This window comes from Leptonychotes weddellii, chromosome 7 (assembly GCF_054177405.1).
Source record: "Leptonychotes weddellii isolate Sample4059 chromosome 7, ASM5417740v2, whole genome shotgun sequence".
Classification (NCBI taxonomy): Eukaryota; Metazoa; Chordata; class Mammalia; order Carnivora; family Phocidae; genus Leptonychotes; species Leptonychotes weddellii.
In genome coordinates, this window is record NC_138375.1 from 96,845,889 (window position 1) to 96,870,580 (window position 24,692).

Genomic DNA, 24,692 nt, shown 5'->3' on the forward strand with positions numbered 1-24,692 from the left:
CAGTGAGGGAAGAGTAAAGGAAATGACAAAGCACCCTTTGGAGGATGATGACAGAAATCGACGTATGAAAATAATCACACCTTGGGGATCTTGGAGGGTCTGCAAGCACTACTGATTACTCACCAGTTGTAAGCTCTCCCAGCATTAATCCATCTTGGCAGTGGGAAGGACATTACCACATGACTGCATTGCCTGCTGGCTTCTTACAAACTCCTGGCTGGAAAAGAAAATGAGTGAATATTCACTCTGGAAGATGGAATTGTTTCCTGTATAGAGTCTACCTCATGGAGGTCCTTCAGGCAAGCAAACCAGGTTTTAAAATTTTATTTTTCTGTTGACCACATTCCAACAAATTTTGAAGCATCTAATTCCTATCTTGGAAGAGTTTCCTTAAGGTTTAACCAGACTCATGTCAGGCCAGTGGCCACTAAGATTATTTTTTTAGCCCTATTGTGATTTTAGATTTCATTGGAAATGTCAAACCTTGCCTGCATCATATTGGCTGAGAAGGGGGAAAAACTGCTTGGTTCTTGAAGGTGCTTTAACATTTTTAGGTCAATGTTTACTTCATTTTTTTGCACCTAAGATGGTTGGAGGAAAAGTGCACTTGTAGAAAAACAAAACAAAACATTTTTTCCCTTATTGGTGGGACATGTTTTACTCACCAACAGTGAGGATAATGTGGGATACAAGGCAAAGGGAATGGGCATTCAGGTGCTGGAGGACTTCTTTGGTCACCATGGATTTTGAAATGGCTGCCTCTTTAGGTAGTTCTTTCTAGTAAGTTCAGGAGACATTGTCTTACATATTTAAAGGAGGGAGAAGGAGAGAGAAGAGGGGTGTGTTTTCCATTCTAGCATATTACTAACCCCTGTTAGCAGAGAGAAGGTTTTGTTTGAAGAGAGGCACGAAATACTTTCCCACATTATGCATACGGAGAGGGTTCACCCAGGAGCTGGAGGCAGGTCGTGGACATAGTAGAATGTCATTCAGGAACACGATCTTCCCCCAACCTGGTAGGGCATGAAGATCTAATTCTTAAACTTGGGACTGTCCCTAGCCTGTAGAGAGACACTTTAGCTACTCATACAGCTTACAGGGCTGCAAAGAATGTCTTTGTTCCTCATCTTACTGGGTGGCTTTTGAATTGTAGGCTTGGTGAAGAACCATCTTTCTCAGAGTGCTGCAGAATGTTGGAGGCCAGAGGCAGAGGGCTGTGATCTTGGAGAGTGGCTGATGGAAGTCTCTTCAGTTACTGTGGAATCTGAACTTCCAGATCCGCTTCCTGAACAAGTAATGGGCCTCTGCACATGAGATGGAACATCTCCTGGCACAAGTCACAGGTTATTGTCTTGTCACTGAATCTAGAGACCTATGCCCCAAGTTTTACAGGAAACCAATATTTACTGGAATATTTGCTATGGGAAACAGTGAAGTGGTTCAGGCTAAGCTGTGTGGAATAGGCAGTCCTTTTAGCTCCCACCTGCAAAATGCCTTAGCTCCAAAGGCCATTTTATCTCAGGGAATATTGACCAGATTCCTCAGAACTAGAGCCTAAGAACAGAGCCCACAGAAAACAGTAACAGAACAAGAATCGCTAGTAGGAAAGGGAGAAAGAGAAATCAGGATTAAAAGTAGGAGGAGAGAATTCCAAGAAGGTAGATTTGAACTTGGCAGGAAGAATATCATGAGTGATGTTTGAGAGAGCAGTTTACTAGAGTTTCAGTAAGATTCTCGGGACCATTTGGGCTGGCTAGCACATGGAGAAGCCTGACAGTGAAGGGGGAGAGAAGGAAGAGCTGCTGATCACTGCACAAGGGTATCCTGAGTAAGGGGACATGATTCACATCACCAGCAACATAGATTTGATATTTATCATCTCAGTTTTTCTTGCAGATGTGGCGAAGTGTCCTGTTCAAACAAAGTCAGTATATTATCACAATTTTCTGACATATGGAAGTAAAGTGTCTTGGGGAATGAGTGCCTTTTTCTAATTCACACAAAGGCACCATATGGGCTAGTAATGACCCTGAAGAAAAAAAAGTACAGTACTCAAAAGGCATTTCAATGCTATAGTGTCAAAGCTGTGGAATCAGTGAAATACTCTAAAGAGAATACGTTTATTATTTTACCCTTATCAGTACTGTGGTTAAGATGGAGGCCTTGAAGATTAATATTTTTATGTGGGTGATAAGAAAGAGATCCTGGAAATGAATCTTTCTCTCTGTTTTAACCTATATCAGAATGCAGGTACTTTCTGTGCTTTGAAAATTCATGAAGGTTTTCTTTTGCAATCCTATCCTGTCCTGACTTTCTCCCACTTGGGCATGAGGTCATTTTCTGTGGTTGCTAGATGAGATTTGAAAGTGGCAGGAGAATGGATAAGTGGGAAAGAATCACTGCTCAAGTCCAAACCACTTGGCTTACTTGTAATATCTTCGATGTGCTTCAAAAGCATCATTTGAAGCACATAAAAAGTAAATTTGACTTTCAATCGTGACACCTTGGGTAATGAGGGCCTCTAACAAAATACTCCCAATTTATTTTCTTTCCTATATCCGTGGAAGAAGATTTAAGAGAATGAGTTGATTTTAAGGCCAATGAAGCAATAGTACCGGGAAAAAAAAAATCCACTAATCTTTCTTGTACTGTAGTATATAGTTGGTGCTGCCAAAAAAGTGGCACCTAAGAGATGATATGAAAAGAACAAACACTCTAATCTTGATGTTCCGCTGGGGAATATTTCACTGATTTACCTTTTGAATAACTAGTTAGCTATCTACTAATTTCAAGGTATTTCTTATAAAACGATGGCTGTGGGAAGGTTATATTGAAATACCTGGATAAATTACCCATTGTTTCAGTGAACTCAACTGTTTTTTTTTTTTTTTTTCTATTTGATAAATAAGTGACTCACTTAGCCTTGGAGCACTAGAGAGATTTACCAAGATCATTTGTTACATTTCCCCATCATGTAAACATTGTGTTGGGGAAGGGCTCTAGTGGGAAGTGCTGTGAATTGAGAACAGACAAGCTGTCCTCCTTGTCTTCTAGGCTGCTCAGGTTGATTGCATAGGTGTACTTAACTTTATGTTGTTTCTCTGGAAAATTCTGCATATCAAAGAACACAGTGAATTTACCTAGGAGCTTATTATATAAAGGAATAATGAAGGGATGTGATTTCTTGGGTTAAGAAAAGAAGATTTAAATCTGTTTTAACCATTTTAGGTTCACATGTCCAATAGTTGTTTCCCATTCTCAAGCATTCTGCTTTAGGGCAGCCCGTCTAAGTACAATTTTCAGAAACCAGGCATCAGAATTAGTTGGGAGAGCTTGTTAAAAATCAAACAAAAAACAATAGCTTCTTGGGTTCCTACCTCAGATCAATGGACTTGTCATTTCTGAGGCCTGGGAAATTGATTTTAACAAGTTTCCTGCCCCTCTGCCTCCTCCAGGGTGACTCTGAAACATGTTCAGATATTTATGATCTTACATTCTGTTTTATTCTTCTGGTTGGAGGAGGGGGAGGAAAGAGAGAAATAGAGATTGATTTTCAGTTTTGTACCAAACCATGAACAAAGAGAGATTAACTTCTATTGAAGGTTCTTTCTCTGTTGAACAAGGGAGTAGTTGAAGAAAACCTGGGTGTGTTTGTAAAGGGCACACAACAGCTACGTAGGCTGATAAGCCTGGGGCTGTAAATATTTGAAACGGCAAATTTGTAAAACCATGAATTGCATGGATATTTAGAATACTTTTTTTAATACACATGAGCATGCTATTATACAACTAGCGTAGTTTAAATCTAACAGATTGGAATTTGTGTCTCCTTATAAACTTGATTCTTATCAAGTAAGATACTTGGAATTTTTTTTTTAATTTTTTTATTTATTCATGGGAGACACAGAGAGAGAGAGAGAGAGAGGCAGAGGGAGAAGCAGGCTCCCAAGGAGCAGGGAGCCCGATGCGGGACTCGATCCCAGGACTCTGGGATCATGACCTGAGCCGAAGGCAGACGCTTAACCATCTGAGCCACCCAGGCGCCCAGATACTTGGAATTTAAAAAAAAAATCTGCAAAATACCAACAGGTGAACATTCCAAGCTTTCATAAATTAAGGATTTAAAAAAAATATATTGTAACTTCTTAGATTCAGCCATTAATTTGTTTCTGTTAACAGGCTTTTAGAATGTCAATCTGTCGATGGGGGCGCCTGGGTGGCTCAGTTGGTTAAGCGTCTGCCTCTGGCTCAGGTGATGATCCCAGAGTCCTGGGATCCAGCCCTGCATTGGGCTCCCTGCTCAGCAGAGAGCCTGCTTCTCCCTCTCTCTCTGCCTATTTGTGCTCCCTCTCTCTCTGTCAAATAAATAAATAAAATCTTAAAAAAAAAAAAAAAAGAATGTCAATCTGTCAAGTTATATATGTATTGTGTAAATTTTCATAATCTCACTTCATCTAATTTACTCAAACCCCTATACATCTTAGGTTTACATTATATGCTGTATAAAAGCAAATGCCATTAAAATACCATCTTTTTAGGCTTTTCCCTGAAATCATGTCTACCTACAACCTGAATCCAGCATTCTCAATCCTTTTATGAAATTGGACTTGAAGGGAAATCAGTGTAGGTGGCTCATAAAGGATCGAGGACCCTTACTTAGTATGAGAGATGTGTTTGTGGTTCAAGTTCCCTCTGCCTATGGGCCTGGCTGTGGCCTTTGAAACAGAGGTTGAGCGGAGGAGTCTCTTGGGGATCCCCTCTTGTTTTACTACTGTGGTGAGGCTGAAGGCAGCTGCTTTCCCAGGCCTCAGCACTTCCAACCTTAGGGTGATGTGCATTTTCACTCCCTTGTCTAGCCATCATGACTTCCTGTTCTTTTTCTGTAATGTTTTTCAGATCCGCTCCTTCCTGTTGCTTTCCCAAGCCTGATTCTGGTCCAGGCTCTAATTACCTCACACACACCTGCACTCCCCTAACATCCTCTTTCCTGTCTACAGCTTTTCCTCTCACCATTTTTTTTTTTTTAATTTCTCAGAGTTGTTAGAATCCTCTTCCTGAAGCATCATTTCCATCACACTCGTCCTCCAACAGCTCCCAGTTGCATCAAATCGAACCTCCAGGTCCTCTGCTCCAAAGCCTCCTCTCACTGCCTGCACCATTATCTCCTTTACAGCTGGATTCCACTCCAGCCAAGCAAACGTCCTGACACCATGTCTATACAATGCTATAACATCTGGTTAATCCAGTCAACTCTGTCAAATCTTCAGTTAATCATCTGGATGTTTTGTCTACAAGATGCCAAACATCTGGATTGACTGAAGAAATTCACTACATTGATAGAGATTTTTTTTTTTTTAACTGAATTGACCAGATGTTTTGGCATTATGTAGACACATTGCTGTCTCCGGCATTTATCTTAATCGCTTGTCTGCACAATGTCCTCTCCACCTGAAGCATGACCTGTCTTCTCGATGCCATGTTCTCCCTTCCTTCCAAATTATGGTTAAAATTGCCTCTGCCATGAAGCAGTTCTAGATTAATGCCACCAAACTGAAATTTTGGTTCATACCAGCATTTTTACATATATAATTAGTTTCAAATGAAATCACTGTTGTCTGTATTTTATTTTTGGGTGTTGTCTTCCCCCTTTGCCTCACTAGATTATAAACGTTGTAGGTCAGTATTAGGCTGGCTTATGTAATGAGAGGCATGGTATGTATCCTAGTGATCAAGGACAGAAACTCTGGGAGTCACTCTTGTTTTGAATTCTAGCTCCTCTACTTACTGTGTGACCTGGACAAATTATTTAACTGTTCTAAGCTTCAGATCTCCTCCTCATTTGTAAAATGGAAATAATAATAGAGCCTACTCTATAGAGCTGTTTATAAAGATTGGAAGAGTTACTACAGATAAAGTGCCTTGAAGAATGTTTGGCATAAACTATCCATCAAATTTTTGCTCTTATCATTATAAGCTTTGTAAGAGCCCAGTTTTCTTGTCTATTCTTTCTTTTGACTTATAGCCTTACTTTCTGCACATTACATGTTGGCCCTCAGTTCTTTCTAATCTCAGGAGTTAGAATATTGCTTTCTATAAAGAGCAGGTACTCCTATGATTAAGAGTCTTCTATGGTTAATCATAGGAAACAAACTGAGGGTTGCTGGAGGGGGGCGGAGGGGGGATAGGGTAACTGGGTGATGGACATTAAGGAGGGCACGTGATGTAATGAGCCCTGGGTGTTATATAAGACTGATGAATCACTGAACTCTACCTCTGAAGCTAATAATACACTATATATTAATTAATTGAAATTAAAAAATTAAAAAAAGAGCAGGTACTCAGGGAATATGGGTAGAAATTTGTTTCTCTACAGAAATGTGGTTCCCCAAAACTGGTCTGTGGATCAATGCCCATCTGAGACAAAGTGTCTTATGTTAAAATGAGAAAAAGACAATGTAGTAAGGTTTTTCTAAAGCTAAATTTATTCAAATGTTAGAGCTGTCCCTGAACTGCGGTTGAATCCTTCCTTCATTTTTAGTGTAAAAATGTTCTAACTCTGTGAAATGATGGTGATAGTAAATGATAAAATATGGAATAACATGATATTGGGTACTTTTTAAAATGTACTGCTTGATTTATTCATTCAGCAAGTATTTATTAAGTGTCTACTATTTGTTAGACATGGTTTTGGGCACTGGAATAATAGTAAACTAAACTGAAAAAAATTCTTGCCCTCATGTAGAGCACTCTAGGGTAGGAGATTGGATGATAAATAATAAGTAAGAAACCTCTCTAAGGCTCAGTTTCTTCATCTGTGAAATAACAACAAGGGCCCCTGCTACATAGGGTTGTTTGTTAGAGTTAAATACATTAATAAGGCAAAGTGCTTAGGTGTTTATCATATTATTGAATATAATGGGAGACGGAAATTTAGAAAGATTGAGCACATGGGGAGGAGATGAGTTGCAATTTTAAAGTAGAGCAATTGCTGTAGGCCTCATTGAAAAAGTGCCATTTGAGAGCAGACCTGATGGAGCTGAAGGAGTTAGCCATTTGGACATCTTGAGGAGAGTGTTTCAGATGGAGGGCTCATTCAGTACAAAGCACCTGAGGTGGATCACACCTAGCTCATTTGATGAAGTGCAGGAAGGATAGTGTGGCTGGCACAAAGTGAGCAATGGGGAGGATAATGAGAGAGGAGATCAGAGGTTAAGGGGGAGGGGTGGCAATTATCTAGAGTCTTGTAGCTATTGTGAGTTTGTGGGCTCTTACTCGGAATTAAATGGGGGAACTATTGAGGGGTTTTGAACACAGAAGTATAACTATGTGACTTCTGTTTTAAAAAGTTTCACTTGGCTGCTATGTTAATAAATTACAGCGAAACAAGTGTGAAGCAGGGAGACTAGTTATGGTGCTAGTGTTGTAGTCCATGTGCAAGTTGATGGTCCCTTTGACCAGGGTGGTAACAGTAGGAAGTGGTAAATAATGGTGAAATTCTGGATATGGTTTGAAGGTGTCAGCCAACAGAATATTGTAACAGAATGGATGTGGGGTGTGATGTAAAGACAGGAATGCAAATATTTAGCCTGAGCAACCGGAAAGATGGTATTGCCAATGCAGAGATGGGTGACAGTGCGGAGAAAGCAGGACTGGTGGAGGCAGGGCAAGCAAGTGCAGATGAGAGGTTAGTTTTGGACATATCATTGATGGAACATGAAGACCATATAATGAAATTATGAAATTTCACTCTAAAATGGACATGTGCCTCACATACTATCCTGTATAACTTGTCTAAATTTATTCAAAAATCACTTGTTGAATTCTTTAGTTGCTTGGGAGATAGTATCCATTCTTAATCAGTCTATTCATTTACACTAACAATATAGTATAACTTTAGAACAGAGGTAAAATGATTACATTCCTCTTACCCTAAATAGAGTATTTCCTCGAAAATTGCAAATTGAAGAACAATTTGTACACATCAAAAAAAGAGGAAACGCACAAATTGTAAGTGTACGCATAACTATTGAGAACTAACCATAAAATATATTCTACTTTAGTAATTTATTTTCTATACATGATACCCTTCAATTAAAAATTTGAATATTAAAGCTCCAACTAGATTAAATTCAGAAAATAAATGGGAAAGTCACTTAAGAGTTTCCTGCTCTCAAAACTATTTTAATTAGTAAAAAGTATCAGAACTTTAGCAACAATTATCCATTTTTGGCATCATGAAGATGAGAGACTTAATTTTCTAAAAGACCAAGAATATCTTCTTTGTGACTGGTGCTGAGAAGAAAGCCTCTAGAAGTTGTTTTTGCTGAACAAGTAACATGAATTAATACCATGATCTAACGTTAAAGGAATAATTTCCAGCAGATGTGGAGAGAGACCAGACTCCTGTCTGCATTTTAATTAGAAGCCAGTCTTCTTTTCTCTCCAGGTAGGATTCTTTATTCCTAACCCAAAATACCTTTAAAAAAATTAAATGATGAATTGGTATGTTATCACTTATAGGAAATAATTCAAAGAACTATAATTACATTTCTTTTCTTCCTCCTCCCTACTTTTTTTCTGTGAGATGTGGTTGCTTCTTGAGTTGGACATATGACTGGGGCAAAAATGACAGGCAGAGGGAAAAATAAATGTGAGCCAAGTGGCTCTGGGAAACTTTGTTGAAAGAATCTGAAGATACAAACTAGTCATAAAAACATAGGATGCAGATGTTACTAGAACTTAGAACTTGACCAAATTATGTGAAGTAATCACATAAAATAGAAATACACATGAAGATTGTGATCTTGGAAAAAGTTTAAAAGCTTTTGTGAGTTCTTTAGTGCCAGTGCAAGAGTTACTATATAAGCTTTTAGCTTGAGGTGAAACAGAATGGGAAAAATAACCAATTGTATATTGGGGCTTCCTTTGGTGGCTTGAAGTCCGCCATGGTATTTACACCATGGAAATCTGCAAATGCTACAAATCAGGGCTTTTTGTTTCTTTCCATTTTACCAGTACACCACTGAAAATAACTCTGCACAGGGATTAATGAAACTCTTAGCACCTGTGACAAAGATATTCCTGTATGGTTTGATGAGGGGGATTTTGGGGAATAAATGAGTATTCTTTCTATAAGCAGGGGACTTCTAATACCTGTCTTCGTAAGGATTTGTGTCTTTTTTTTTCTCTTGGAATTAAAATTTCATCAAATTCTTCTTAGAAAGGATAAAAAAAATATGGCTTCTGTTTCACTTCCTTTCATTAAAAGGTAAAACAAGAAGATAAAATATATGTGTGGCAGGAAAACTTCCTGCTTTCTAGTAAGCAGAAGTGGTAGCACCTGATAAACTGTATAAAGTCACTGGAATGGAGCCAAAGCCATAGAGGAGCCAGACCTGATTTCTTTCTTTCTTTCTTTTTTTTTTTTGTGAATGACAGTGTTAAAGAATGTAACCCCTCTTAACTTCTCTACACCCCGTACATACAAATTACTTATACTGATACAACCCTCAATGGTAACTCACTTCACACCTCTATTTTTTTTTTTTTCTTGTTATCACCAAGATTAAACAGCATGTTTGGGCAATATTCTGCATTCATCTAACCTTTTCCATACAGGCCACACTGATACAACAGAACAGGTTTATGTACCTCACACGTCAGATCCTATCAAGAAACTTGGTACTGACAGTTTGATAAGGACACCGTAGCTTATTGAACTTGTTCTAAAAACAACAGCAGCAAACCACTCATCTCACACATTTTAGTGACCTTGTTCTATGGTCAAGAACGCAGCAGATGTATTACTGACTGTGTGGCTTTGGAGCATAAGGAAAGCTGAGGCATGTGACAATATGTGTTTTGATATGACACCATTAAAAATTCTGGAGATCTGCATTTACTTCAATTACCTATTGAGAAAGGAGAGGTCTAGGATTAGTTTTAACTTCCACTTTGCCAACAGCTTTAACCAAAGTGAAAAAATGGCTAGTCAGAAAATGAGACGAAAATTGCCAGGAGTTGCTTTTCTCTTTGATCTCCAGAAGGTCCAGGATTGTGATAGACAACCAACAAGAATGCTGATAGACTTCACTGTTTCAGGGTGACATCCCTATGGCAAGACACATAAAAGAAAAGTAAACCCAAATAAATAGAAAATTAGAAGAACTATAAAGCTTAATTTTCTTACATGTTTTTTATTTTTTTTGTCTTTGAACAGGTTTTTTTTTTTTGCCCAAACATTCCTGTGATATGCCAAAGACTTTACTATAAGCACATTTAATACCATATTTAATAGATTATTTAACTATGTTATTTTTTTTCAAATTTTATGATCTTTTATTTATTTATTTTTATTTTTTTTAAAGATTTTATTTATTTATTTGACAGAGAGAGACACAGCGAGAGAGGGAACACAAGCAGGGGGAGTGGGAGAGGGAGAAGCAGGCTCCCTGCCGAGCAGGAAGCCCCATGCGGGGCTCGATCCCAGGACCCTGGGATCATGACCCGAGCTGAAGGCAGCCGCTTAACCGACTGAGCCACCCAGGTGCCCCTATTTAACTATGTTCTTAAGCTTTAAAAAATTGTTATTGCTATGATGCAGTTAAGTTCTTTTTTTTTTTTTTTTTAAGATTTTATTTATTTATTTGACAGAGAGAGCAAAAGAGCACAAGCAGGGGGAGCAGCAGAGGGAGAGAAAGAAGCAGGCCCCCTTCCGAGCAGGGAGCCTGACGCGGGACTCCATCCCAGGACCCTGGGATCCTGACCTGAGCCCAAGGCAGATGCCTAACCATCTGAGCTACCCAGGCGCCCTGATGCAGTTAAGTTCTAAGTGAATTTTACTATCATGGTGAAATTTTCAGATGGGATTCTAATCTCTGTAAAATTTCAGGTTTTTCTGTTCCTTGTGGTTAAAGCAGGATAAGGAGCATTCAACCAACCTGAGGGTTTAATTTGTCACTCAGTTATATTTTTATGCCTACAAATATTCTTCTGGCTTGTTCTCTGGAGGCCTGTGGTCCCCTCTATTCTTAAAGATGGACACATTCAGGTAGAAATAGGAGAGAAACCTATAGGATTCTTCAATATAAACAAATCCAGTGCTAATGTATTTCCTAATAACCAACAAACTTCGTGAGTTTGGAAAACATAATTTTGCTTTGTGAATATCTGTAAAACAACTGATATTATAACTTTGTAGTGAGGGGAAGATAGGGCACACTTCTAAACACTAGCTTATATTTTGGTGGGTTGGTGTCTACTAATTACCCTACTTTTGAGTGTGTTGATATTTCCCCAGAGCACCCCTATCCTATCCCTCTCCTCCTCTTTGAGACTTTCTCCTACTTCTGAAGCAAAAAAGTGTTCTTGTTACTATTGGGAGTCCTTCTGTCTTCTCACCTCAGGTTCTAGATATGATCATAAAGGAAAAATATGAAATATTTCAGGCATACTAGAATATAGAGAGAATATAATGAGGCTTGAGTACCTAACATCTCCCTTAAGAAATGAAACATTACAAACACAAATGAAGCCCCCTATGTTACTTCTACCTCCTCAAAGGTAACCACTATTTTCATTCGTGTTTTTATACTTTTGCTACATGTGTACATCATTAAACAAAATAGAATGCTGTGTTGCATGTTTTAAATTTTTATAGAGATGGTTCCCTTTTCTCACATTATTTTCAAGATAAGCTAACACATAACTTGTTTATTGATCGTCACTACACAGTATTCTATAGTATGGATATACAACAACTTAGTTATCCATTCTTTTTTTTTTAAAGATTTTGTTTATTTGAGACAGAGAGAGAGAGCACAAGCAGGGAGGAGGGTTAGAGGGAGGAGGGAGAAGCAGACTCCCGGCTGAGCAGGGAGCCTGATGCGGGGCTCGATCCCAGGACCCTGAGATCATGACGTGAGCTGAAGGCAAATGCTTAACCGACTGAGCCACCCCGGTGCCCCTTAGTTATCCATTCTTTTGTTGATGGTTAGCATCAACAACAAACCATTCCACAATTTACATAACAAGATAATTGTTCTTCAATGCTTAGCATCAACAAAAGAATGGATAACTAAGGGGCACCGGGGTGGCTCAGTCGGTTAAGCAGGCTCCCTGCTCGGAAGGGGGCCTGCTTCTTCCTCTCCCTCTTCCTCTCCCTCAAGGTCTCCTTGAGCAATGTGTGAGAATTTCTTTAGGGGACAGACATAGGATTAGAAGTTTTGGATAAATGGGGGGATGCCTGGGTGGCTCAGTCTGTTAAGCATCTGCCTTCGGCTCAGGTCGTGATCCCAGGGTCCTGGAATCGAGTCCCGCATCGGGCTCCCTGCTCAGCGGGAAGCCTGCTTCTCCCTCTGCCTGCCGCTCCCCCTGTTGTGCTTACTCTCTGTCTCTCTCCCTCTCTCTCTGACAAATAAAATCTTAAAAAAAAAAAGAATTTTTGGATAAATGGATATGCATATCTTTAACTTTACTAGATATTGCCATGCTCCAAAGATGGAATCATCAGCAGTGAAGCCAGCAATCTGTGTAACAAATCCTCTGGGTTCAAAGTTTCAGATTCAATAATCTGGAGGTGGGGTGGTGGTGATGGGGAGTATGGCAAGAATCTGCATTTCTCACGTGTCTCCAAGTGATGCTGTTGCCACTGCAGTGTAATATCTGGGACTACATTTTGAGAACAAGTGCTCTAGAGAAAGTCTGTTGGATTACATTTGGAAAAAGAGAGGCGATGAGACACTATCTGAAAAGATGTGGCTGGTGAGGTTTAATTAGGTAACTGAAAGTCAGCCTGTGGTATAATTTGAGGAATCAGATTCTAGAAAAACTGAGTAAAATATAGATAATATATAGTAAATAACCAGTATGCGTGGTTGTCATCAAAGGCTAAATTCTTGATGAGTTCTGTTGCTAGAATGGGACCTCTGCATGTGCTCCTGCTGTTGCTAAGCTGAGAAGGACAGAGGAGTAGACAGGAGCTCCGTATTAGGCCAGTGTGTGCAGTAAGCTTGGCTGATATTACTTAGTGTATTAGTGTCTTGATTATATCTGTAAAACCCAGGCTTTGGCTTAGATGCAGGTGAGAATATTCCCTTGGGGATTCCTCAAGCATTAAAGGCATGGGGCTACTGGGGCGCCTGGGTGGCTCAGTCGTTAAGCGTCTGCCTTCGGCTCCGGTCATGATCCCAGGGTCCTGGGATCGAGCCCCGCATCTGGCTCCCTGCTCAGCAGGAAGCCTGCTTCTACCGCTCCCACTCCCCCTGCTTGTGTTCCCTCTCTCGCTGTGTCTCTCTCTGTCAAATAAATAAATAAAATCTTTAAAAAAAAAGGCATGGGGCTACTGAGTCTTACTGATTTGGCTATTTTTAGATATTTATATCCAAAACAACAACAACAAAAATCAATCTTTATAGTATGTATTTTTTATTATATTCTAAATTTAGTAATGTGGTAACAGAATGCCAGGGAGCTTTCCCTTAAATATTCTTTTTTGCAAGAACTTCTTATAAAAAAAAATCTTGAAAACAAAGCCTTCACATATTTTAGGATAAAAAGACACACAGGCTGGCACAGTCTACAAATAGTTAACATGTAAACTGGCAGGAAATTTATTTTATTTCAGATTTTGCACTATAAAAGGTCAAATGGAGGGGAAAAAAAGCATGTACCGGTAACCAAAAACATTTGCTTAAATCATTCCACAATTTACATAACAAGATAATTGTTCTTTAAAACCAGACAACAGGTTCGAAAATACTTCTTTTCACACCCTTATAAGTGATGCTGTTGGGAACAATGGCTGTTATAAGGCCACTTATTGCAGGCACATTTCTAGCTAGTTCTAGTTAACATTACTGTCATTTTATCTTCTTTCCTTTTTCTCTCTCATCAGCTTTTTGCTTTCTTCTCGTCTTCTCTTATTCACTGGATTCCGAGGATCATAGATTTCAAATGTGTCTGAATCTTGCATGCTTGCATCTTTCACTTTTCTGGTTTTATCCTCAAACTGAAGTACATGCGACATCCTGAAGAGGGAGAGAGACGGTTCAGTGATTTTGGCAGAACAGAAAGTAGAAATTTTATACTCTACTGTCCTTGGCATAATGAACCATAAGGGTATAGAACACCAACATGGGTTTATTGTTTATTGCTGCTTATACCACATGGAAACCAACTTCTCAGAAAACACTTAAGTTTGAAAAACATGTCTGGAGTTTGTTCTGTTGCTTTGTATTTTTAGTAATGAGTCTCTTTGCCTCAGTCTTCACTTGAAGGTCCTTTCCTGATGGGAGGTTAAAGGAATTCTACCCAGAAGTGTTCCTTCAACTAAACTCAGAGAACATTCTGCCAGCTTCTATAAAGAGCACACTCACTTAGCGAGAGTGGGCAGGGTTGCAGGGCAGAACTCCAGACAATAAACCACCCCATCTGATCTTTTTGTTTTCAGTAGTTAAAGGGGTCAAGAGTCAGGAATGTGTTAAGAAAATTCTTGTTCAAATGGTGTTATGACTGCCTTTAATGGGGAGTTGCAGGGTTAAAAAAGAAGGTGTTTTTTTTTTTTTTTTTTCACGCACAAGGAAACTAAGCTTTGGCGTAACTCCATGGACTAATTTCCTCCTCTTACTGTTGATTACAACAAATTTAACCATCCTGCTTTCCCACTTTATCAAATGCTTACTGGTCTTAAGGTATCAACATGTGCTTGAATCATAAGTGGTCATAAGCTGGCTATCCTTAGCAGCAGGGAAATATGTAAGTGATTAGCTCTGCCCCCATTAGGAGGTGTCAGAAATAAATGGGGAAGTCAAAGACCAGATTTCAGGGCAGTTGAATGAATTTGGAAAGAGAAAAGTTCAATTTTGATATATAAACAAAACTACTAAGGCTTTTCCCACCTGTTAGTTAAGCAATTTTAAAGTGGGCATACCCAACACTTTTATCACAGCTGATAGGGCTAAATTGCCTATGGGATTAACACTCCGCATACACCCGTTGTAACTTTCACATGAAACCCAAATATTACATGAATTTCTTTTCCCCTGAATAAGCAGAGATTTGGGCAGTAGGTACTAGCACAAATCCCCCACCCCTTTTCCCTGCAGTAACACAAATGCTGAGTGAAGTTTACTTATGTGATAAACTCTCATGGATATATTCAGATTTTGAAGAAAAGATTTTGGTGGGAAATAAAATGTTACAATATTGGTGGTACTAAGGATTCAGTAGCTACTGTTCTCGAGGGCTGACAAGTTGAGTCTTAACTCTATTCCCACCCCTTCCATTCCAGAAAAGCTTACTGGAATGCAATTAGTACAAGTGATATTATTATACAGATGACCTAGAATCTACTTTAACTTACTAAATGAGGTAAATCAGATGCTCATTTCTATACTTCATTATTAATAATTTGTTATTTGCATCAAGTTTCATAACTAATTTCAATACATGAACATGCCCTATCACCCGTCACAACTGCCGACTTCTTACACTTCTCTTGCTTTAGTAAACACCCTTTTTTACAAAAGGTATCATGTGAGATCTTGCCATTTACAGCATGGGTGGACCTAGAGGGTATTATGTTTACTGAAATAAGTCAACGACAAATACCATGTTATTTCACTTAGATGTAGAATCTAAAAAACAAAACAAATCAATAAACAGAATCAGACCTATAAATACAGAGTACTTATGGTTGCCAGAGGGGAGAGGGGTGGGAGGATGGGCCAAATGGGTAAAGAGGCATAGGATGTACAGGCTTCCACTTGCGGAATGAATAAGTCATGGAAATAAAAGGCACAGCATAAGGAATATAGTCAATGGCACTGTCATAGTGTTGCATGGTGACAGATGGGAGCTGCACTTGTGGTGAGCGTAGTATAAGGTATAGATGGTTGAATCACTATGCTGTACACCGAAATCTAATGCAATATTGTATGGCAACCATATAAAAAAGAAAAAGAAAGAAACAAAACAACAAAAAAAGAAAATCAGAAAGTATAGTGACCTCTTTATCATAGCAATTACAGGGGAAAAACCATGCTGATAGATAATTTCAAGAATGGTGATATTGAGGCCCATGCTTCCTAAGTTTCCATTTTAAATTGTTTCTATCTTCTTTGAAAACGAGCAGATATATTTAATGGAAGAAATAGAAAAAAGAGCTCTGAATTAAGCTTATGGTAACAATAAATAGCATCAATTTTATCATGGATAATCATACAATTTAGTAGGATAAATCTGTAGATTCTTTGTGGGAGGAGGAAGATAGGGTATTCATAGGTTTTGATTATAACTTTTCAATTGGAGATACTAATAAAATACTAGAAGCTACAAATATGAAAAAAAAGGAAATGCATCATAAGATCGTTGCTTATTTAAATGGATTCCTCAAGTCTGATTTTCTTATGCTTTCAATTTCCTACAGTGTTTAACTATTAGCTTCTGAGAATAAAAAAAATTCCAACTCCTAGAAAAAGTCTGATTGTTCTACATTCATGGTAACAAACAACAACTAGAACCAGTTTGAAACACAAACTGGATTTAATCAATTAATGATAATTTGCTTAGGCCTAAATGATCAGTGACAACTCAGTTCAGTAAATACACCTTTGAAAGCCAACTAATCAGTGACAGCCTTATGCTTTTGACAGTTGGCCAATCAATGGTGGGCTCTCTAGCAAACATATTTCTGAAAGCCAGCCAATCACTGACAGTCTCTCGTGAGTAATGGGGCTTCTGAGACTGATGTCAATCCCCAAATAATCCCTGACCCCAAAACTCTGTGTAAGATTTGCAACCCACTTTGCTCAGAGACTGGGCCTAAAAGCATAGCTCTTCCTTACTTAAGTAATAAATTAAACCTTTTGTTTCAGGTAATGAGAGGTGGTCTTTTTCTTTGACACATCTTACAATCTGTGCTGCATTCCCCACAAAGTATACTTTTTAGGAATTAAGTGTATTTCCACTTCTGAAGAACAAGTTTAGAAGGGTGGCAGGATGTCCTTTTGAAGGTCCTTTACTACACATCGTGGAGAGTACAGACCCTGCACTGCATTTCAGTAAGTGTTTAGCAAATGATTCTTGTGCAGATACCTAAGCCGAAACCAGGAAGTAGCTCGAAACATGCCCTTTAAAACAATTTTATTCAATACTCCTATATTGATAGTGAAAAACAAAACCACTGTCTTTAGTTAACTTATTAATATCTTTCTATATACACATTTTTCTATTTCAAAAATTATTGCTCTCTCTGTCCAAAAATACAGATGGATGTTTTGTAATATCCATTTCTATTAGGGACTGCCCACATTTCAAAAATGACTTTACCAGAACTTGTCAATTAAAACCTTATAGGCACCTTCCTCCTTTCCATCCCATGAGAGTAGCTTGCAACTATTGGATTTAGTTGGCTCTGGTATGAGAAATGAACTCTAGACATGTGAACAACAGCACAAAGTCCACAAAGAGAAACAGATTTTCCTACAAATTTGCAAAAAACAGAAAGCCATAAATTAAAGTAGCTGTCTTTTTCAACTGTTTGTATCATACACCACTGCACTAAACAAGTCCAACATTTTGATTAATAACAAACCTAAACCCAGAGGAAAGAGGGGGCTATCAGCTTACAAACTACTTCAGCTTTAATATCATAATACTTAGCATGGCTGGTTACTCAGCAATAATATTTAATCTTTAATAGAAATAAAAGCATAATCAAAATGGTTCACCCATTTATCTTTCAACATGCTTTGATCACTTCATTTTAAAAAGCAAAACAAAACAGTTATTATGATTTTCAGCATAATAAACTCCTGACCTATGTGCCTCCATAAATCACAGACTGCATGAATTGAAAGCATGCCCACATTTTACAGCCTCCTCTGAGAATATACATGCAGACTTACACTACAGACTTAACTGAAGGACATAAGGGTCTGGTCATTTACAAGTTTGTATGTCCCAATAACTCAATACTATTCACTCTGTGTGTCTGGTGATGGAACTGGCCCAACAAGAGCAGTTAATTTTTTGGAATTAATTGCACACTGATCATTTACATATGAACATTTTAGAATTTTAAAGATTTTATTTATTTATTTGATAGAGACATAGCGAGAGAGGGAACACAAGCAGGGGGAGAGGGAGAGGGAGAAGCAGGCTCCCCGCTGAGCAGAGAGCCCGAAGTGGGGCTCCATCCCAGGACCCCGGGATCATGACCTGAGCCGAAGGCAGATGCTTAACGACTGAGCCACCCAGGTGCCCCAGAACTTGTTCACTTGAAGGAAAAGACAAAAAATTTAGTTCTGATTAATAAAAAATTTACATAAGCTCAGATTCTCAAATAAGAACATTGACTTTAGTGTTTTACAGAAATATGGAGGCTTACATTTTCATAGAGGTTATTTGGTAGAATAAGGTCTTTTTTTTCATATGGGGTTGTATGAAATTATAAACAAAAGTAAACAACTGATTCTTCGAAAAGGACCTGGACCTTGACTAAATTCACTATTTTGACATCCAGTTTTTAAAGTTCTCCCACAATCATGAACTAGATTAAGAAATGACAGTAATGAATATTAATGGAGAACACAAGAGAGGTACTTATTCTCAAACATAGAGTAAGTAGTGCAATATAGAATTCCAGTATTAATAACTTGTTTCTGACTAAAATGCATTAAGATTACTTATGCTTCTATCGTGTAAACAGCCATCTTTTTCTTTGAAAATTCTATAAACCACTCCTTCCCAAGTCTCGCCAATTTAGGAACTTACCACCCCACCTTTAGATTTTTGTAGGTGTTCTAAATGTTCTACATCTGTATTATTTCTCCTTCTTCTAATCCTCCAAGGGTTCTAAAATAATCTTTAAAAAATTTTTTTAATTAAGTAGGTTCCACCCCCAACATGGGGCTTGAACTCACAACCCTGAGATTGAGAGTCCCATGCTCTATTGACTGAGCCAGCCAGGTGCCCCTAAAATAATTTTTCTTATACATTTCTTTGACCAGGAATTATTGACTATTGTATTAGACTGAACTACCTCAGCCAGACCCTTAAAACTCTCTAACAACTACATCTTCTTATCTCACCAACCTTATTTCATTTCTTTCATCATTTACCCTTTTGTAACTGGCTGTCTACTTAATTGTGAATAGACTGTCAGTTATTCGAGACGGTTTGAGTCTTGTCCCCAACTGTATTCCCAGTGCTGAGAATGGTGTTTTGTGTTGTAAAGCAAAACCCCCAGATCCTCTGTACTGGCCAGACCTGCTGGCTGGTACTAGCTGGTCTGCTGAACTAACACTTGACCTCCTTTTGTGGGCAGGGAATATCTTTTATTTCTGTGATAAACTTTTAAAATGTCTAATAGCTCTGCAGAAAGTCTCATGCTCAGCACAAGCCCACCTTTTCATGACCTCTCAGAGCTCAGCACATACTGATTGCTGCTTTTCCACTGTGGTCCTCTCACCTAACGGCTAGCTGTTACTCATAGACTGCAGGGCGAGCATGCCTTATGTTCTTTCCTACTGACTATGATCCCTCATGTAAAACTAGATAGGTTTTTTATTTTTAATTTTTTTATTAAGTAAACTCTGTGTGCAACGTGGGGCTCGAACTCATGACCCCGAGATCAAGAGTCACATGCCCCACCGACTGAGCCAGGCAGGTGCCCCTTGACAGATTTTTTTTTTAAGCAGTTTCTCACAGACTAATCCTAGAGCCCTGCAGTAAACATAGGCTGCATGTAAGAATCATTTGGGTAGCTTTAAAAACTATGCCTGGCTTCTACCTCCAGAGGTATTGATTTAATTGTGCTGGGATGGGGCCCCAGCGTTGGTAATTAAATTGGTAATTAAAATTTTTTCCTGGTGATTTTAAAATACAGTCAAAGTTAAGCCCACAGCACTGAAGTTTAAGAATCTTTACATTTTTACATTGATTTATTTCATCAGCTATTTGTTCTGGCCCCTTCAGAGATGAACAGCTAGTTCCTAATGACAAACTACTCATTTGAAGAAGCATAAGTGGCCCCTGAGCTCATTAACTGAATAATCACAAGTGTATTATCCTTTTCTTAGATATGGTTTGAAGATAAGACAAGAAACTCGATTCAATTATTCACTCAACAAACATCTGAGGACTTTTTATGTGTGAGACCCTGTGTCAGACACCGGGGACACAAAGCCAAATATGATCCAGGCCCTGCCATCCTAAAGGGAACAGTCTGTTAGGGAGATGCACACACAGACACTAGAACAAATGCACACTTTGGAATCGCCTGCAAAGCGTGAGGCGACAAGAAGAGCATCCATTGACACAGCTCTTTACAAAAAGCTTTCACGTGTTTTCTGCTATTATCTTCATAGTAGTAACGGTATGGGGGAGGCAGGAAAGATGTTATCATCACCCCCACTGCACAGGCAAACTTTTTTTTTCATGGTCAAGAAACTTGTAGCTGGTAAGGAGTTATGTTAGTAGTGGTGGGAATTCTTTGTTTTAGCTTTTTGAAATATTAGCCTTTCAAATATTAGTACCTGATGAGGTACTCTACTGAATGTCTTCAGAGGTAATAAATTTTCATGAAATGAAGATGGATTTAACTTTAGGAATAAATAGAAAGTTAATTCAGTGCTAAGTTGAGTGAGTAGGATAAAAAAATCAGGTGGGGTAGTGCTTATTTTGGAATAAAAAAAATTTTTAAATCCAACTATAAAGAGACAAGAATGATTATTTGTATGGCTCCCAGGCTAGCCTTTAAAGTAATTCAAAAAGAGAAGTTCCAAAAATGTCTTGAGCAATGTGGGAGGCTCTTTGGGAAAAGGCACCTCTCTTTTAGATGAAAGCTTGCAAAAAAAAAAAGGTAATTAACTGTAAATTTTTCTCCCATTATTGTCTTTAGTCACTGCTCTTTAGAATCTCAGTCTCAGTTTCTCCTTATACTTCCTGAAATGAGGATGCTAGGTCGGGACACCCCGTTCAGCTGGAGGTCCCAGAGTGGGAGAGTCAAAGGCCCACGGGCTGCCCCTGTAAGGGTGGTGGTTTGGCATTCTCCTATCAGGCATCTAATTACTAAGGAATGCCTTGTAGTTGATGATATCTGGGTCTTTTCTGTTATATATATATTTTTCAAAGGTACAAATCTAGCCATGAAAACTCTTTTGTTTTAAATCCTTTGGTGCTCTCCATTGTCTACACAATGAAATCCAAATTTCTTATGTGGCCTCTATAATTTGGCTTTTGATTCCAAGTTCCTGTATCACCTTCTCTGATCACATTTATATCCCACACATTCCGAATTACTTGCAGTTTCCTGAACAAAACCTGTTCTCTCCTGCCTGCTTACTGCTTCTCTATCGTAATACACTTCTCCTCTCCCTTGTACTGGCTGAGGTGTCATCCCTTGTGGGAAAGAGTCCCTGATTCCTTTCCTGGCCTGTCCTCTTTTTCCAGTGGGGTTAGACCCTCTTCTGTATATCTCTCTAGTTTAGGCTCCCTCACCAGACTGCAGCTGGCTCTGTTTTACTTGCCTTTGTACCAGCACCAGTCACCAATGCTTGGCAGGAAAAACACCCTCAATAAATTTTTGATGAATAAATAAAATGTTTCTGGGTAACCAGTCACTTCTAAAACCTTTGGCTAGAATTCTGGTGTTTTTCACCATTCTCCTTAATAGTATTAATATATAATTCCAAATTATTTAGCTATTATGTTTATAAACCCTTGAGTTTTCTAGGTCAGTAACTCTCAAACTCCACAATACCAGAGAAAAGGCTAATATTTCAAAAAGCTAAAACAAAGAATTCCCACCACTACTAACATAAATATGCTGTGAAAATCCAACACTTTTCTTCCTCAAATGGCCACTTAAATTGCCTACTGATTGACATTCGTCTTTTGTACTCTTGGTCTTTGAGATATGAGGTGGGGGGAAAAATGCATATATTGCCCTCAGACAGCCTCCCTTGACTTGTGTTGAAAGGCCTTGCCATTGAAACTGTCATCCTCATAATTTGTTTTTAGTATATTGTGTTGACAGCTTCTCATTTTCTGTTAAATTAGAATTCCTAAGAACCCAACTAAATAACTCCTAGTTATTGTTTAAGTTTATTATTCTATAGGACTACAGATAAGAAACTTAAATGATCTGGTTGAAGATTTCTTTTGAGGGAGAGGACTGGAAAGGAGATTTGCATTTGAAAAGCAAAAATAGCCCTGTTTGTTTTTAAAGAAAAATTTCAGCAAGACAAAACAATTTTCAAGTTTTGCCCACATTTGATTCTTTGAAAGGACCACACCCAGCTCTCTATCATAGATGGCCTGCAGCATACTCTGTCCATGTCACTTCTCTGGAATGTCCTACCATCCCCTGCCCACTGGTCGGTGTCCCCTGTCCTTTCAAAGCCCAAGTGTAATTCCCATTTCCTTCTAAAAATCTTCTGACTGCCCTGGTTTTCAGGATCTGCTCTTACTTTTGAGTTTCTCTGATACTTTCTATGGAAACTTTTGTGGATTGCAGGTGGATGACCTGGGTTTGAGTTATAGTTCAGTCACTAAATGTTACTGTAGGAAAGTCACATTGCTTTTCAGGCCTGTTTCTTCATCTGTGAAGAGGAGATTGTGATATGCACCCTAGTTACCTCACATAATTAGAGTGAGATTCAAACATCATGCCTCCACCAAGTCCATTATTTCAATTAATTTTGTATTTTGTGTATATGTGCTACATACAAACTGTGCTTGTATAAAGTTATCATTTCATAATATTCTATTACACTGCATAGACTTTTTCAAATATTTTTGTGTACATACCACACACATATAACTTCTTTGATCTTAGCTAACTTTGGAGGCTTATATGTATATTTTAAAATATATCCAGTCTATACTAGACTACAAGCCATTCGAAGGGTAGAAACTGTTTACAGAATCAAAGGATTATAGAAATTTTATTTTTATAACTTTCATAGCATGATAAATATATATTCACTGTTTTTGTGGGTTTTTTTGTGCAAAGTAACACAATTCTTAGAAGTAAAAAGAAAAAAGAAACAAAAATCATCTCCTAGCTCATCAATAATTACTGTAAATATATAGGTACATCGCTTCCTGTACATCTCTATGTACATATATATATATGCATGTATGTATTATATGTAATATGTGTGTGTATATGTGTGTATATATATACACATGTGTGTGTGTATATATATATATATATGAAGGGATCATAATGCATAAATTTTATAATTTGTATTTCATACCCAACTATACCACAATCATCTTTCTTTACATGGATAACTCTACCTTTTTTTTTTTTTTAAGATTTTATTTATTTATTTGAGACAGAGTGCATGAGCGGTGGGGAGGGGCAGAGGGAGAAGCAGACTCCCCACTGAAGAAGGAGTTTGACATGGGACTCAATAACTGGACTCTGGGATCACGACCTGAGCCAAAGGCAGACGCTTAACCTACTGAGCCACCCAGACGCCCCAGATAAGTATACTTCTACATCATTTAATTATTTTCTAGTATTTGGGGGTGCCTGAGTGGCTCAGTTAGTTAAGTGTCTGCCTTCAACTCAGGTCATAATCTCAGGGTCCCGGGATCGAGCCCCGCATTGGGGGCTCCCTGCTCAGTGGGGAGTCTGCTTTTCCCTCTCCCTCTGCTCCTCCCCACTGCTTGTAATGTCTCTCTCAAATAAATAAATAAAATCTAAAAAAAAAAATGTCTAATATGTCATCCTATAGACAATTTACAATCAACCCTGTGTTGTAGGATTCTTAGGCTTGTTCAAATTTTCACTTTTATAAACAAAATGCTGCTAATAATATCTATGTGAATAAGAAAAATTTGGATTTTCTTATTTGTAGAAATTTTGGGGAGGAGAGGCTGGTTCAGTATTCTTTCTTTTGGTAGCATAATTCTTTCTCTTTCAGAAATGACCCTTCTCCACTCTGAGTCCATGTTGTTGGAGCGGGATGACATCCCCTGTCCTTGTCCCAGTAAGGGGACACATGTAATAGGTCTGCCCAGAATAACCAGTGATTACATCAGGGCATGGGCATTTGAATTAGAAAAGGCCAAACAGAATTGGTTCAAGAACATTTCCTAGAACTACTGGGTTGACCATAACATGATCCTAGAGCTTCTGACGGCCATCTTTCCCACCCCCTAGGGGAAGCCTGGTCGATGGATGAGGCCAACTGAGAGGAAAATGGAGCCAGGAGACAGAAAAAAGAGAGAGATTCCTGACACTGGTTGAATTCTCTGATCTACTCATGCCCTAGCTCTACTTCTTAAGCTTCCCATGCTGATAGATTCCCTATTTTTGTTTAAGATATTTCTATCATTTATAATAGAGAATCTTTACTCATGCTTAGGATATATTCCTGGAAGTAGAATTCTTGGGACAAAGATTTGTATATTTTTAAGGTATTTCATACGAATGGTCTAACTTCACTCCAGAGAGGATTTATCAATTTACACCCTCATTGGCAGAGTGTCTTATTTTGCTTTAATAGCTTTTGTTTTCCCTTTCTCCCATGTATTTGGCTATAGATGTATTTCTTCTTTTGTGATATGTGTGTATATATCCTTTGCCCATTGAAAAAATGTGATATTCAGCTTTTCCTTATGGATTTGTGAGAAATTTTACTATATTAAGAAAATAAATCTATATTTATCACATA

General features: G+C 38.4%; 1 protein-coding gene and 1 long non-coding RNA gene across 3 annotated transcripts in view; one reads left to right on the plus strand and one right to left on the minus strand.

The window, feature by feature from the left end:
- Positions 1 to 636: 636 nt before the first annotated feature.
- On the plus strand, positions 637 to 24,692 carry LOC145722700 (uncharacterized). The gene is made up of 3 exons (XR_014147164.1): positions 637 to 1,343; positions 10,654 to 10,819; positions 24,179 to 24,692. It is a non-coding gene; the product is annotated as an uncharacterized LOC145722700 (long non-coding RNA).
- The window catches only part of CWC27 (CWC27 spliceosome associated cyclophilin), a 193,941-nt gene continuing 182,651 nt past the window's right edge, over positions 13,403 to 24,692 (minus strand). For both annotated transcript variants that reach the window (XM_081826812.1, XM_006732516.3), the window contains one exon: positions 13,403 to 14,027. In XM_081826812.1, the coding sequence (XP_081682938.1) occupies positions 13,865 to 14,027 (163 nt within the window). In that variant the 3' untranslated portion in view covers positions 13,403 to 13,864. The remainder of the gene's footprint in view (positions 14,028 to 24,692) is intronic.